Below are 13,295 nucleotides of genomic sequence, written 5' to 3'. Positions count from 1 at the left end.
TGTTTTCAATAAACAAAATTTATAAAGGCTTATTTCACTGTTGACTCTTCTCAAAGATGTATATTTACAACATCGAATAATTTACATATAGCACATTTACTTTATTAAATCATCATCAATTAAATGTGAATTTAAATTTAGAACCTACTTAAAAATATAACACGGACCGACCTTCTTTTTATATGATGTGGTGTCCAATGGTGGTAAAGAAAATGTGCCTAAGAGAGCATATGTGGCTGTGATAATCGCAGCTTGACATCCTTGAGTTCATCCACAGCCAATAGCTCCACGTCCTGCTCCTCGCGATCGTACTTCAATGTCTCGGCGAGCATAACTGCATTCTGATGACATTTGGTCTCCTCGTGTTGGCGCATGTGATGTAGCAGGCGGAAATCCTTTTGGCAGTAGTCGCAACGATACAGTTTGATGTCGGAGTGTATAAGCTCGTGCTTAGTCAAAGAGTGAGCGTATGCGAAAGCCTTGTCGCATACCTTGCACACATATGGCTTGATGCCGCGATGCACACTGTCAGGTAAATAAATTGGTTATAGTTAATAATTTTTAAAGATGTAGCTACATACTTTTCATGCGATTTCAGCACGCTCTCGTAGAAGAATTGACGACTGCAGAAACTGCACTTATAGGGCTTGCTTCCTGTGTGGGAATACATGTGCTTGCGCAGCTGTTCGCGGACCTGGAACTTGGCTTCACAGAGTCTGCAAGCATGCAAATTATATTAAAACAGAAGTTTCACATGTTTTGTATATTTTTTGATACTTACTCGCACTGATATTGGCAAACAGCATCGTGGCGCCGACGGTGTTCCATCATGCGTCCCCGCTTCTCATAGAAATTCCCACATACATCACAAACATAGCCACCTTTCTCGTTTCCATCCGATGTTCGGAGCGAGTTAAGGCCAGGCCGTGGCCGCCCACGTCTCGGTTTAATGTCAACGACTCCAGCCTCTAGACCATATTGATGCTGTAATTCCCCTTGCTCGGACTTCACTATATTCATGCCGAAGCGTGTTCGACCACGCCTCAGTTTGATGTCACCCTGCGTTACCGTGTTATCATATTTCGTCTCAAGGACGACATCATTATGCTCAGGATTCATTTCTATTGTATAGTTGTCCTCCAAGTACTCAATATCATCCGTTATGACTTCTTGTTGCTCGTGGGAGCCATCGACTTCCAAAAATTCATCGCTCTGTACATGATCCTCAACATCGGCATGACCCGAACTTTGTGCATCATTCATCACAAATTCATTCATTTCATCTTCTTGTTGGTGATGCTGTGAACCAAACTCCTCCTTTACAAGGTAATCATCGGCTTCATCTAAGAGGCCCAGTTCGCGACAATAGTCTTCAATTTCAGCTTGCTTGCGCAAAGCCTTCTCACGAAACTGGAATGCCATATTGAGCTCCACCTTGCATGGTTTACAAATACCATCAGGAATTTGATCCTTGCCATTCAGCTATAAGAGGAGAAAATGAAAAGTAAATAGACTCTTTTTGTGCGCATCTTATTTTAAAACAAATAATACGCACCTTACTAAAAGAAATGCCCAAGAGCTGAATAAGCATTTCATTTGGGGTCTCCTCACCCTCCTCGCGGGATTCATCAATCCGTTGTAAACGCTGGCTGGGCTCTAAGCACACTCGACAAGTGTTTGGACCAAGTTCAGCGCGCATCTTTTGTTTAATTGCGGTATAGAACAGTATTTTAGTGTTAAAATTTTGTCTGTGTTGTGTAAAGGTAAAGCGTCGGCCGTCTTAAGGAATCGCCATTTTTTCTGAGTAGCGATTACAGTTGCACAATCGTTATCGATAGCACTGGAGTTGCTCAAATTAGATAACAAAAAAATTTTGCAGCAATAAAATCAAAAAAATTAATTACTCTTTCTGTTTACAACAAAAAGTTCACAAATAAACAAATTTATATGCAAATATTAATAGCTTTTAGAATATATGTTATAAAATACTCATTTACGCATTTAATTTTTACGATTGGTACGCAGCAAAGATACTAAAATTTAAAAATACCAATAAATTGATAATACATGTACATATGTGTCTAAAAAATTTTTGGTAATAATTTACACAAATTTAATCTATGATTGGCACATCAATCTAAATAGTATTCAAATTTACTTTTATTGATAATTATTGAACTACTATATTGATTATTAAATGGAAAATCTATCGAAATACAACACGGTGTTTACAAATTAAATCATGGGGTATTTATCGGTAACATCAACTGTTGCAGTATCTGGCCACATACCGTGTATATTTTTCGAGACGCAGAAGGAACGGAGCTCTTATCTCCGCGAAAAATGGATTATTCCAATATATTTTATAATCTTATTAGAATTTAGTTTGTGTATTGGAATTTGAACAATCGTGGAATTTACTGTATCTGGCGCTCAAGGCGTACGCTCGCCTTAGACTTGGCTTGCCCATGCAGTTGGCAAAATGGTTTATTATCTTGCGTTGTTAACATCCGTGTCTTCCGTCGTCGCCAAAATGTTCGTTGCGCCAGTTATCGACTTCGCAATCTTCATCTCCTAAAGCACGCGTCATCAATCATTTAGTGCGTAAGTTCTTAGACCAATTCAAATTTGTTAGCATCGGGAAAAACAATAACAAACAAATAGCGTTAAAAAGTCAAAGTGCGTCCAGAAGTAACGCAGAGTGGTTGCTTCTGGCTGGTGGCTCGCGGGTTAGTGTTTTGAGAGCCAGCCCACCAGCTACCATGTCCGAGAAGCATGGCCAAATTAGTGGAGCGCAGTGGACGGCGAAATCGGCAGCAGCAGCGGCGGCGGCTACGGCAGCTTCAGCAGGGGTCACAACTGCATCCACATCGCTGCAGAAGCACCAGCAAACCAATCCTAATTCCAATTCAATATACGAAGCAACAGTTGCCACAAGCCCATATGGAATCTGTGGTGTGACTGTTCCAGTGCCGGACATTCCGACCTATACGTCTGGACGGTTCCAGGCTCCATCCATTCATTTGCAAGCGGCTAAGTCATCGCCACTAACCATTGCACCGATTGTGCCACCATCTCTGGCACTCGCCCAGTCCCAGGTGTCACCCACACCTACAAATGTACCTGTTCCCAGCGGGGGCTTCGTGCCGCCTGCATTTCCAAGTGTGAATGCGCCAGGACCAGCCGTCAGTAATACCACATCTGTGCTGACGCCCAATCCCTTTGCAGCGGCCGCTGGCAATGCTGGTCTTGCGTTTGTCAATGCCTTTAACAGCGCTCAGCAATTGGAGTTGGGCAAGATTATGCATGCAATGAATGCTTCTTCGGCATCAGGCACGCATGCAGCTGCAGCTATTCCAAAGCATCCACAACCTCCACAACATCATCCCCACACACATCCCAGTGAAGTTGGCTCAGTACCTACGCCGCCGGCTGCCCCCAGTGGCGCCATCAATTCCACAATTGCGGAGAATGTAATGAATTCACTAACCAGCGACGACGAACGCATGCGACGCGTCCAACAGGTCATCGAAGCTAGCTTGGAGTGAGTGGCTGTAACTGAACACTAGCTGTAATACTTATTAATTATCCATTCCATTTAGTCATACTGCAAAGGTACAGATCGCTCAAATTCTGGAAAGTGTGGCAGCGCTGAAGCCTATTGAGAAACTGTTCTTATATTTGCGGCTGCCCGGCGAAAGTGCCGATACGGACCCACTAAGACAACCGCAGAACCCACTGGGCACGCGATCCGAAATTAATCACACCATCAATTGGGTGCGCTCACACCTTGAACATGATGCTCAGGTCTCCATTCCAAAACAGGACGTTTACAATGATTATATGTAAGTTACCTAAAATTTATATTTAAATGGCTAAGTCTCTTAGCAAGACGGAATTGCTTGATACTAAGATTTCGTAAAATATATCTGATTTTTCAGCGCCTATTGTGAACGCCTGAGCATCAAGCCGCTGTCAACTGCGGACTTTGGTAAGGTCATGAAGCAGGTGTTCCCTGGCGTTCGACCACGGCGTCTTGGCACGCGTGGCCATTCGCGCTACTGCTACGCAGCTATGCGGAAGACCACGAAATTGACGCCGCCACAGCTGCCGCAGCTTTGCAAGGATGAGCCTCTCGATGACGCTCATACAACGGAGGCCATTCCCGCACAGATTATGCCAACACCGAATGTCACTGCGGATACACATGGCTCCAAAACAGAAAACGAGTGCAACTGGGATGTGGTGCGCAGCTGGGCAGAAAAGCTGCTTAACACCAAGCTGGAAAGCGTTACAGAATTGGCCACGCGAATCAAGAACAACAATGCAGCAATTAATGCGGCATTGGCACCCAAAAAGTACACACCCAGAGAGCCCAAAGAGAAGCGATCGCTTGCAGTAAGTTTATATCACTATTAATATATAAATAATAAAATTTCTTATGAACATCGCATCAACAGGACATGGGACCGCTGAAGAAGCGACGTAAAAAGAAACGCAAAGGTTCAACATCGTCGGAGTCGAGTTGCAATCAACTGAGTGGCGCTCAAGATGCAGGCAGTAGCCAGGAAGCAGTCATCGAAGAACACAAAACAGAGCAGTTACTGAAGATCAAGCAGGAGATTATAGACTCACCCAGTGGTTTTGTGACTTCCCAACCGCTTCAGCAGCCGCCGCAGCAGCAGCAGCAGGTTTTGCCGATGAATTTGGCCACAGAGCCGCGCAGTAATGCAGTGCGAAATCTAACTCCTAAGCTATTGGAGCTGCAAACTGCTGGAACAGTACCGCAGCCATTATCACCCAGTGCACTGGTCATAAAGGATGAGGCCGAGGAATATAACACCACCAATATATTTTGCAAAAAAGTGCTAAAAGCACAGCAGACCAAAGGCTTTTGGGCCAACTCGCCCAGCAGCGCCAGTGCAACTGGCACCGGCTCCGGCACCGGCCCTAGCACCTTACTTGTGCCTCCAGTAATAACTACAACGGCCGCTACACCGCCTCCTCTCGCACAGCCATCTGCTGAAAGCACGCCCGCAAATGTGGCGGTGCTCTCAATGGGTCCACCAGCGCAAATGAATCATCCCAGCTCTGTCAGCCCGTCAAGCAGTCTTGATACGAACACTACCGTACCGAAGGTTGCATCGCGGAATATGATGTCGCTGCGGGCCAAACGCTTGATTGCAGAGAATGCAGCAGCTCTAGCCGCTGCTGCAGAGGATACTGGGTTGGCTGAGAACCTCGGTTTGCCACGTGAACGCGTAATTAGCATATGCAATATGGACAAGCATGAGCTTGACGACTACTTTCTGCCCGGCGAGGATGAGGAGGAGAACTCTGAAGGGCCAGATACTGAGCTGCTTCAATATTTTCAGATGGGAGACGCTGAGGAAAAACAACTGAATTCCTTAGATGCTCAAGCAGAACAAAACAGAAATCCACAGGCTGCCTCAGCTACTGCAGTAACAAATGCAATGGCAACAGCAACAGCCAGATTGGCAACGGCAACAGCGACGACAACAGTGAAGACGACGCAACAACAATTACATCAGCAGCAACAACAGTCGCAGATGCGTCGATTAATGCCCTTGCCAACAACAGCAGCAACAACAGCGGCAGCAGCAAATGTTGTGGGTTCTGCCTCAGCGTCTCTGGCACTAATGTCACGAAAGCATCAACAACAACACCAGCAGCAGCAACAACAACAGCAACAGCTGCAAACGATCAGCAACAGCAACAACAACAGCAATAAACGCAAAATTAGTCTAAGCAACGCGTCCAGCAACGGCAACAACAAGAACTGCATTTTTTTGCCCATTTCACCAAACATCAATAGCAACAGCAACAGCAAAGTTCCAGCAACTGCTGCACCAACCCCAGCACTGGCAGCAACACCTTCAGCTGCAACAGCAACAGCAGCAGTTGCAACAACTGGTAAATCGACCACGCAGAACTGCTTCGCCAGTCCGGGCCTATCGTGCATGCGTCAGCGTTCCAGCCTGTTGACCAAACAGCAATCGCTTGACTTTGACAATAACAACGGCAATGGGGATCCCATGATTGGTGCGCATAGACGTAGACGCAGCTACGTTTACAGCTATCCCAGCAGCAGTTCTGCCTCGGCGCCGCCCAGTCCCTCGCTGCTACAACAGTGCATGGGCGTCAATTGGTCGTTTATGGGCGGCACTGGGAGCAGCAACAGCAACCAGTTCAACGAGAATAACGTCAACGATAACAACAGCAATGTGGAACTGCTGGTTAACCAAAATTCGATGGATTTGGAAACAAGTCTGGCGCTAAGCGGCGCAAATATGGAGCTAAACGAAACGCAACGATCGCAATCGGTGCCGCTGTCTCAGCTGCAACGCAGCAGTAACCACTCCCCCTCGACGGGCTACAACCGCTTGCTGAACCAGGCCGTCACCACTGGCGTAGTAAAAGATGCGCTCTTCTCGGAAAACAGCAACAGCCAGCAGTCGGTCGGCACATTGAAGCTAGGCGGCGGCGATGTGGATGTGTCGGCAGGTCTGCTCTACGATGATGTGGATGTCGGTGCGCTTATTTCACCAAGCTTCAATAACAAGTTTAGCGGCATACAAACAACAACCACATGCAGCTCCTCGGCAGGCTCCTCGAGCGGCTATAGCAGTGCCGGCAGTGCAGGCGGAATAGTGTCTCGCTCTGTACCCTCCACACCGCTGCCGCATCAACAGTCGCAGTTGCAGAACTGCAACAGTGGCCTGAGCACCGCCAATGGAAACGCCAATACGGCCAGTGGGTTTTTCAACATCTCACCAGCCTTTAATTGGGGCGCCAGCAATGTGGGATATGGTGGACAGTCGTACAGTGCACGCAATCCTTTGGATATTTCCAAATCGATGCCAACAACGCCCATAACGACGCCCTGTTTCCGCTATAGCCCTGTCGAGCTGCATCGCGACTTCTTGATCAACGGCAATACAATTGACAGTCTGTCGTCGCCAGCTGTGACAGCTTTCAATAGCGCCACAGACGTCGTCTTGGCGCTCAGCACCGATACGCTGATTGACGACGGGGCACCCAATAACAGCGATGTTGAGGCCATAATTGGCGCCGTCGATATACTCGACAGCTTGTAGAATTTGCCCGAAGAGAAAGCTCAATCGCAGACGGAGATTGCGAGCGAGACACAGCCAGAGGAGCTGGTTATGGCCTGTTTGCTACAGCATGTGGATAAGCTATAAGTGTCTCTCACTCCCACTCACGAATTTTCTCTGGCACCAGAAATTTCGAATCACAATTCGGATAGAAGAACATAACATAGTCTGTATTGTGTTTAACCGTAATTCTGTTGTGTTTATCTTAAGTAATTGTTGTATCATATTTAATGTGCCCTAACATGAGCTTTCTCTTCGCAATTCGCTAGCGGACGACCACAAAAACACAAAGAAATTTATTAAGCTAAGCTCCAATTGGTTTCACGTATATCCAATAAGCAATTTGTGTAAATTGGAATGTCAACGTATTTGTTTTTGTATGTCATTGGAACCCTCCTGAAGCAAGTATCCCTCAGGCCGTTGTTATCTGTATGTGCGTGCATATACACTTGTTTGTTTGTGTATGTAGTATCTATAATAATATATGCCTCTGCTGTATATCTGGCATATTATTGTTATAAAGTGGAACTCAGCTGACAAATGTTGACAATTTGCCACAGTTGAATACTTTATTTTTAGATGATCCAATGACCCTTGATTTAGAAGCAAAACTGTAAACATAAACGATTAAAGATACAAAAGTACTAGAGTAGAGAACCTTACAAATGAAACGAACTTAAAGTCTGAATGAATTCGACGTGCAGCGGTTTTAAAGAAGAATATTTATATACACATAGCTGATAAAAGATTGTAACATTTTAAATGCCCCCATCAGGGACTGAGGTGGTTTACCGATTCCGAGAAGAGCCCAAACTGAACATACAGAATAAATAGTTCTAAGCTACCAAAAGTTGAGGGCCCAAACCAACGATAAGCGTTCAACAATAATTATCAATTTTCAATATCTAAGTGTGTGTCTGAAATTATGTAACGTAACGTGGCGTATTTGTTATCAAATCAATTTCTTTCGATTTTATTAACAGTCTATGTATTAGGTACTATGTAATTTCTATTTTCTATTCAATTAAATTGTTATATTTTCTACCCTATCGCTAGACCATTTTAAGTGGTCGTTGACTAGCATTAAGTGTTTGTTTGTTATTGAAAGTGTTTTGTTTGGAATGATAATGCATAATGAGAGCAGTGACTCCTATTATAGCTAATTCGTTAGATTTAATTTTATATGTAATTCACGGTCGATTATCTATAAATTTAGTGTTACTAAAACCAATCCAATTCCTAATTCATATTTTAATTCATCTATTCTTTGGGTTTCTACGGCTTTGAACAACGTTTAACTTTAAGATTTCACTTATATATATCACAAATTCTTTACTCTGCTAAATATTAACGTTAGTTTGTTTGTGAAACAAAGTAAAAATTTTAAATACACACATCCAATGAGAAATGCTTTCTTTAAATTTCAATTGTAAAAATTAAAGATAACAAAAAAATTTAAAAATTTGTCATAAATGTGCCTCAGGCTTTATTGTAAAACAATTATATTCTTGCATATAAATTATATACACAGAAATAAAGAGGAAAGTAAGCAGCGTATACATATACACAAATATACACATAAGTACATATATATATACATATATGAAAATATACACTCATTTACAAAATGCAGCTAGAGCTAGGAAAACAATGAATTTGTCAAAGACCTCAGATTCAGCCAAGAATACAAATAGTCAGCAAAAATGATCCATTCAGCATATGTATACAAATTCCCATGAATACAACCGTTAGCACAGTAATCTTAATTCTAAACTAAATCAATATCCAGCACATATATATATGTGCATCAGATCAAAATAATCGAAGCTAAGAAACTGGATATGCAGGTCCCCTATCCCAACTGCTACCGCTTTAACATAAATAGAAATAGCCCGTAAGCAATATGAGTATGAGTGCATATACATTTATAAGATTTTCACCGGGAACACTTTGATAAACAAACCGACAACGATTATACATACTTACATACAATAGTTACATATAGATAACAAAAATATAAACGAACCAAATTGTACTTTTTATAAAATATTTCAAATAGAATGCAGAAAAAATAATACAAAGAACACAACAAATAAAGTCAATAAAAGACCTATGGAACAAGCAAATAACTGTGATTTCTTTCACTTGAAATTGGGAATTGGAAATTGGGTCGCAAACTAGCTCTAATAAAAATGTTTCAATCAAAAATAATTGAATATATGAAATTACTTGCGTTTTAGTTTATTTCAATAACCAGAAATTTCAGAGAATTAATAAACTTGACATAATGGATCGCTACAAATGTAAGTAAAGACTGGAAGCTGGATCAAACGTGTCAGATGTGACTGCCCTTCTCATATTCTTCATCTTTGATATAATTGATCTAATTATTCTTTTTTTTACAATACTGATGTAAGGCTTTTCCGATAGCTCTGTGAACAAATAAAAATTTCCGGACAGAGAATTCAAATAAATGAATTCATTTTTCTTTTTCTAACTAGAAATCCCAATTTGTGCGCTAATATCACCGTATTAATTGTATTAGATCTTGAATTTTATAGGCATTTTTTGAATATTACTTAATTTTCATATTTTTCGCAAAATTACTTTATTTTTAAGTGAAGTAAATTATTGAACCCAGATATTAATTGAAATTCAAAATAATTCTTTGATTCATATTTCATGTGTAGATAATATTTTTATTCATTAAAAAGACGAGAACTTTTGTTATTATTTTTTCTTTTATTAAACTGTTAAGTTTAAAATAATAATATTAATATGCAATAAATATTTGTTTTTTTGTTTTTTTTTTTTTTTATAATAATATACATAATAATACCGTTAAATTTAATATGCTTGTGTGCTTGATTATTTTTAAATATTTTCATTCATTTCTTGTTGTTATTAATTAGTTGCGTTTGCTTACTCTTCAGTATAATACTTGTATGTTAATTTGTTTTATGTAAATTTAACTATATAGTTTTATATGCATTTTACATTACATTTAAATAGCGCCAAATAATATTCCATTTGCTACAACTGTTCTTTTGCATGTTGTCGGGGCTACCATTAATAGTTTATAAAATTATTGTTGTGTGTAATTAGTTTTATGTTTGGTTTTTTTTTTTTTTTTTTTTTTTTTTTTTTTTTTTTTTTTTTTTTTTTTTTGATTAGCCCGTCGACTTTGTATATGACAATAAATATAAGTAAAATATGTATACGTATAAAAATCATTTATGCGCCATTATCTCCATACTTGTTCTCCTTTATTAATGCCACTTGTATACTACGCTAATAGCACATGTTGAAAATTCAATTAAATTGCTAATTATTTTATATTTATTTATTTGTTTATTATAATTAATGTTTTGCAGTTGCTGTTGCCCTTAAAACTATTTGTTAAATATGGTTTACGTATATATTTTATATATGTTTGTTACTAAATATTTATTATTATTATTATTATTAATTTTATTTTTTTAAATGCTTGTAAATTATGTTATTCTGCTTGTTTACTCTTCAATTGGTTTCCTGATATTTGACTTGCGTGTTTTTTCAATTTATTATCGAACCGATGCCGTTCGCTGTTTCCCTTTTAACTTTCAGATCTCCCAATGAAACGGCGTAACGGTATGGCCATACATACATACATACATATATCCCATATGTATGCATAAATATACATATAATTTTACAATATATATGTGTTGTATATGCTGCTAATGCTATGCTAATTATGTATGTATATAATATATATAAAATTGTTGTTATTTCGCTGAGGTGGAAAATTCTTTAATTAATAAGGTTACTTGTTGTTGGTGTTGTTGTTGTTTTTGTTGTTATCCTGCTGTCTGAATATTGCTATTGCGAATGTTACGCTACATCAGTTGCGTTCGTTCCGTTATTATTTTAGAATATAGTAAAGTATCGTCTTGTTTATTTTGAGCAAGGCGGATGCAGACCCGCCCTGTTTTCACTTAAAAAACTTTTATTTATGTATATTTAATATATATATTCTTGTAAATGTTTCTGCTAAGCGCACTGAAAATTAATTATTAAATGCAACAACAAAATATTCAATGTGCATCTGTCCCGTGATTTGTATTTTAAGTTATATTTTATTAGAAGCTTTCACTGCAATTTGAATATTTAATGATTGGTAATTCCATATATTTAATTTTTTTTTGTAATACGATTTTGGAAGCGACGCTGACGATTTGCGAACACGAACGGATCGAATTTTCAGAATTTGTTGGTCCCAAAATGAAAATTTTAAACTGAACTCAACTGAACGGAACAACTTCTATATGTGTCACATAAGCTGGAGATTAAAATAAAGACGTCCACAGATTAGTTTTTAATTAGTTTAAAAATTTATTTAAAAATCATAAAAAAAACACGCAGAAATCCAATGTAAAGGACAAAACACACAACTTAAAACGAACACAAATAAATCTATTAAACAATATAAAATAAGATAAAATTTGTTTACGTTTAATAATCATAATCGTAATAATGGTGATAATGAAGTCAGTAACATTGTTCATCAGTAATTGTTGGGGTTTGTTGTTGCGGTCGTTTGGTGCCTTAAGAGCTAACACACAAGTTCAGTTAAAAATATGCTACACTAATCTAATTACAATCAGTGAAAATCAAATATACACACATAATAGAAAATGAAACAAGGCAAAAAGCGCTGCTATACAATAAGTTAACTACAAACACAATTCATTTAGTTACAGATTACTAATCTAAATTAGCTCGATTCGAATCGATTAAAACATGATTTTGACAAAAATAAAATTAAGCATAAAGCAAAATAGACAATTCTTCATTATTTTTCATTTGTTGCGCATGTGGCCGCGGATCGATTGATTTTCCGCAGTGGAAAATCTCTCTACAATTTCCCATTTTTTTCGTACTATACTCGTCATTCTGTTCAGCAATTTAACTAAATTAATTTACATTAATTAATTACTCGACGTGGTGGCATTCGCCGTCGGCTCGCCCGTGTTGCTGCGACTGTCGAGCGACCAGTCCCAGTCCTTGCCCTTAGGCCGAAACTTTGAGGACTTGTGATGGTGATGATAGCTGGCATTTGCATTAACATTAGCATTGGCGTTTGCATTGGCGCCATGATGGGGCGATGATTTCTCTTTCGGCGACTTGCCCGATTTGCTCAGCACAGCTGGCGGCGTTGCTGCCACCATGCCGGACGCGTCCAGTGCAGTAGGCGGCCCATTGCCTGCCGCATCGGCGGCCGTCGGCGGCGCACTGGAGTTGGAGTAGGCCAGCAGCTCGTCGCAGTCATACTCCCAGTTCCGCTCGCAGAACTTTTTCTTGTAGTGCTTCTCGGATCCGCCCTTGAACTTGCGCTGGTATTTGAGCGGTATGCGCAGATCGTTGACCAGCGACGGTGCATGCACAGGTGGGGGCGTGGCCACGCTCGCCGCACTGGGACTGGGCGTACGTGGCAGACCAACGTCGGAGAGTGGCGGCGACTCGATTGCGCTCGGATCTACCGGCGAAATGGTCTTCAATGAGCTGCTTGCGTGCAAGGATGAGGATGCAGTCGACTTCATGCTGCTGTCGCTCAAGTGGTCTGCCAAGTGTTGCTGCTGTTGGTGTTGATGCTGTTGCTGTGGCTGCTGTTGCTGCGGCTGCTGTTGTTGTTGCAATTGCTGTTGCATTGGCTGCTGCAGCGGCTGGTGACCATGCTGATACGGATGATGGCTCAGATTGTGCACCTGGCTAGCGTAGAGGCTGCTGTTGGTGCTGCTGCTGCTGCCGCTGCTGCTGTTGTTGATGGGCAGCTCCAGCTGCGATGAGCTCGACGAGGTGGACAAAAAGGTGCGCACTGCGTCCGAATTGCTGCTGCTGTGCGTGATGCCCGAGTCGGGCGAGGTGTTGCAACTGATCGAGGCGGGCACCGTGTCGCCGTCAATGGAACGACGCGTCTTGTCCAGCTCGGTGCTGGCAAAGGCCACCAGCCGGTCAAAGCCGGAGCTGACGCGATGCTGCCAATGGGATTCCTCGTCGGCCGCAATGACATCGTCTGTCATGGAAAAACATGAGAAATAGATTAGATATAATGGACACTATAAAATCGATTGAGTGAAGGGAGCAACAGCTGCAGGTGCCGAAACTGCCGGCTGCTCT

General features: G+C 41.0%; 3 protein-coding genes across 10 annotated transcripts in view; 1 reads left to right on the top strand and 2 right to left on the bottom strand.

Annotated features, from left to right (window-relative positions):
* Window positions 1-80: 80 nt before the first annotated feature.
* On the bottom strand, window positions 81-1,835 carry Zif (Zinc-finger protein). The gene is made up of 4 exons (XM_018018888.2): window positions 1,556-1,835; window positions 782-1,482; window positions 582-716; window positions 81-525 (listed from the first exon to the last, which is right to left on the bottom strand). Exons 1-4 carry the CDS (start codon window positions 1,697-1,699, stop codon window positions 219-221), a joined length of 1,287 nt encoding a protein of 428 aa, XP_017874377.2. The 5' UTR covers window positions 1,700-1,835; the 3' UTR covers window positions 81-218.
* Window positions 1,836-2,259: 424 nt separating this feature from the next.
* On the top strand, window positions 2,260-9,265 carry LOC108621512 (uncharacterized). Its single transcript, XM_018018886.2, has 4 exons — window positions 2,260-3,544; window positions 3,603-3,845; window positions 3,942-4,398; window positions 4,461-9,265. Exons 1-4 carry the CDS (start codon window positions 2,763-2,765, stop codon window positions 7,116-7,118), a joined length of 4,140 nt encoding a protein of 1,379 aa, XP_017874375.1. The 5' UTR covers window positions 2,260-2,762; the 3' UTR covers window positions 7,119-9,265.
* A 976-nt stretch (window positions 9,266-10,241) lies between these two features.
* Window positions 10,242-13,295, bottom strand: part of gpp (DOT1 like histone lysine methyltransferase grappa) — a 45,061-nt gene continuing 42,007 nt past the window's right edge. For 7 of the 8 annotated variants that reach the window (XM_089476649.1, XM_018019411.2, XM_089476655.1 and 4 more), the window contains one exon: window positions 10,242-13,191. In XM_089476649.1, coding sequence (XP_089332775.1) covers window positions 12,107-13,191 — 1,085 coding nt within the window. In that variant the 3' untranslated portion in view covers window positions 10,242-12,106. The remainder of the gene's footprint in view (window positions 13,192-13,295) is intronic. The other variant, XR_016271698.1, reaches the window with a different exon arrangement.

Source organism: Drosophila arizonae, chromosome 2, assembly GCF_054131065.1.
Source record: "Drosophila arizonae isolate 15081-1271.41 chromosome 2, UAZ_ARI_1.0, whole genome shotgun sequence".
NCBI classification, from domain to species: domain Eukaryota; kingdom Metazoa; phylum Arthropoda; class Insecta; order Diptera; family Drosophilidae; genus Drosophila; species Drosophila arizonae.
The sequence above is the reverse complement of the archived record's forward strand: the minus strand, read 5'-3'. Positions and strand labels throughout refer to the sequence as shown.

Bases quoted from the DNA above. Each gene is read 5' to 3' on its own strand.
- Zif (XM_018018888.2), bottom strand. From the start codon at position 1,699: ATGCGCGCTGAACTTGGTCCAAACACTTGTCGAGTGTGCTTAGAGCCC. The intron at 717-781 runs GTAAGTATCAAA...GCATGCTTGCAG, and splicing joins GTTTGCCAATATCAGTGCGA to ACTCTGTGAAGCCAAGTTCC. The intron at 526-581 runs GTATGTAGCTAC...TTTACCTGACAG, and splicing joins GTGCTGAAATCGCATGAAAA to TGTGCATCGCGGCATCAAGC.
- LOC108621512 (XM_018018886.2), top strand. From the start codon at position 2,763: ATGTCCGAGAAGCATGGCCAAATTAGTGGAGCGCAGTGGACGGCGAAA. The intron at 3,846-3,941 runs GTAAGTTACCTA...CTGATTTTTCAG, and splicing joins GACGTTTACAATGATTATAT to CGCCTATTGTGAACGCCTGA. The intron at 4,399-4,460 runs GTAAGTTTATAT...TCGCATCAACAG, and splicing joins AAGAGAAGCGATCGCTTGCA to GACATGGGACCGCTGAAGAA.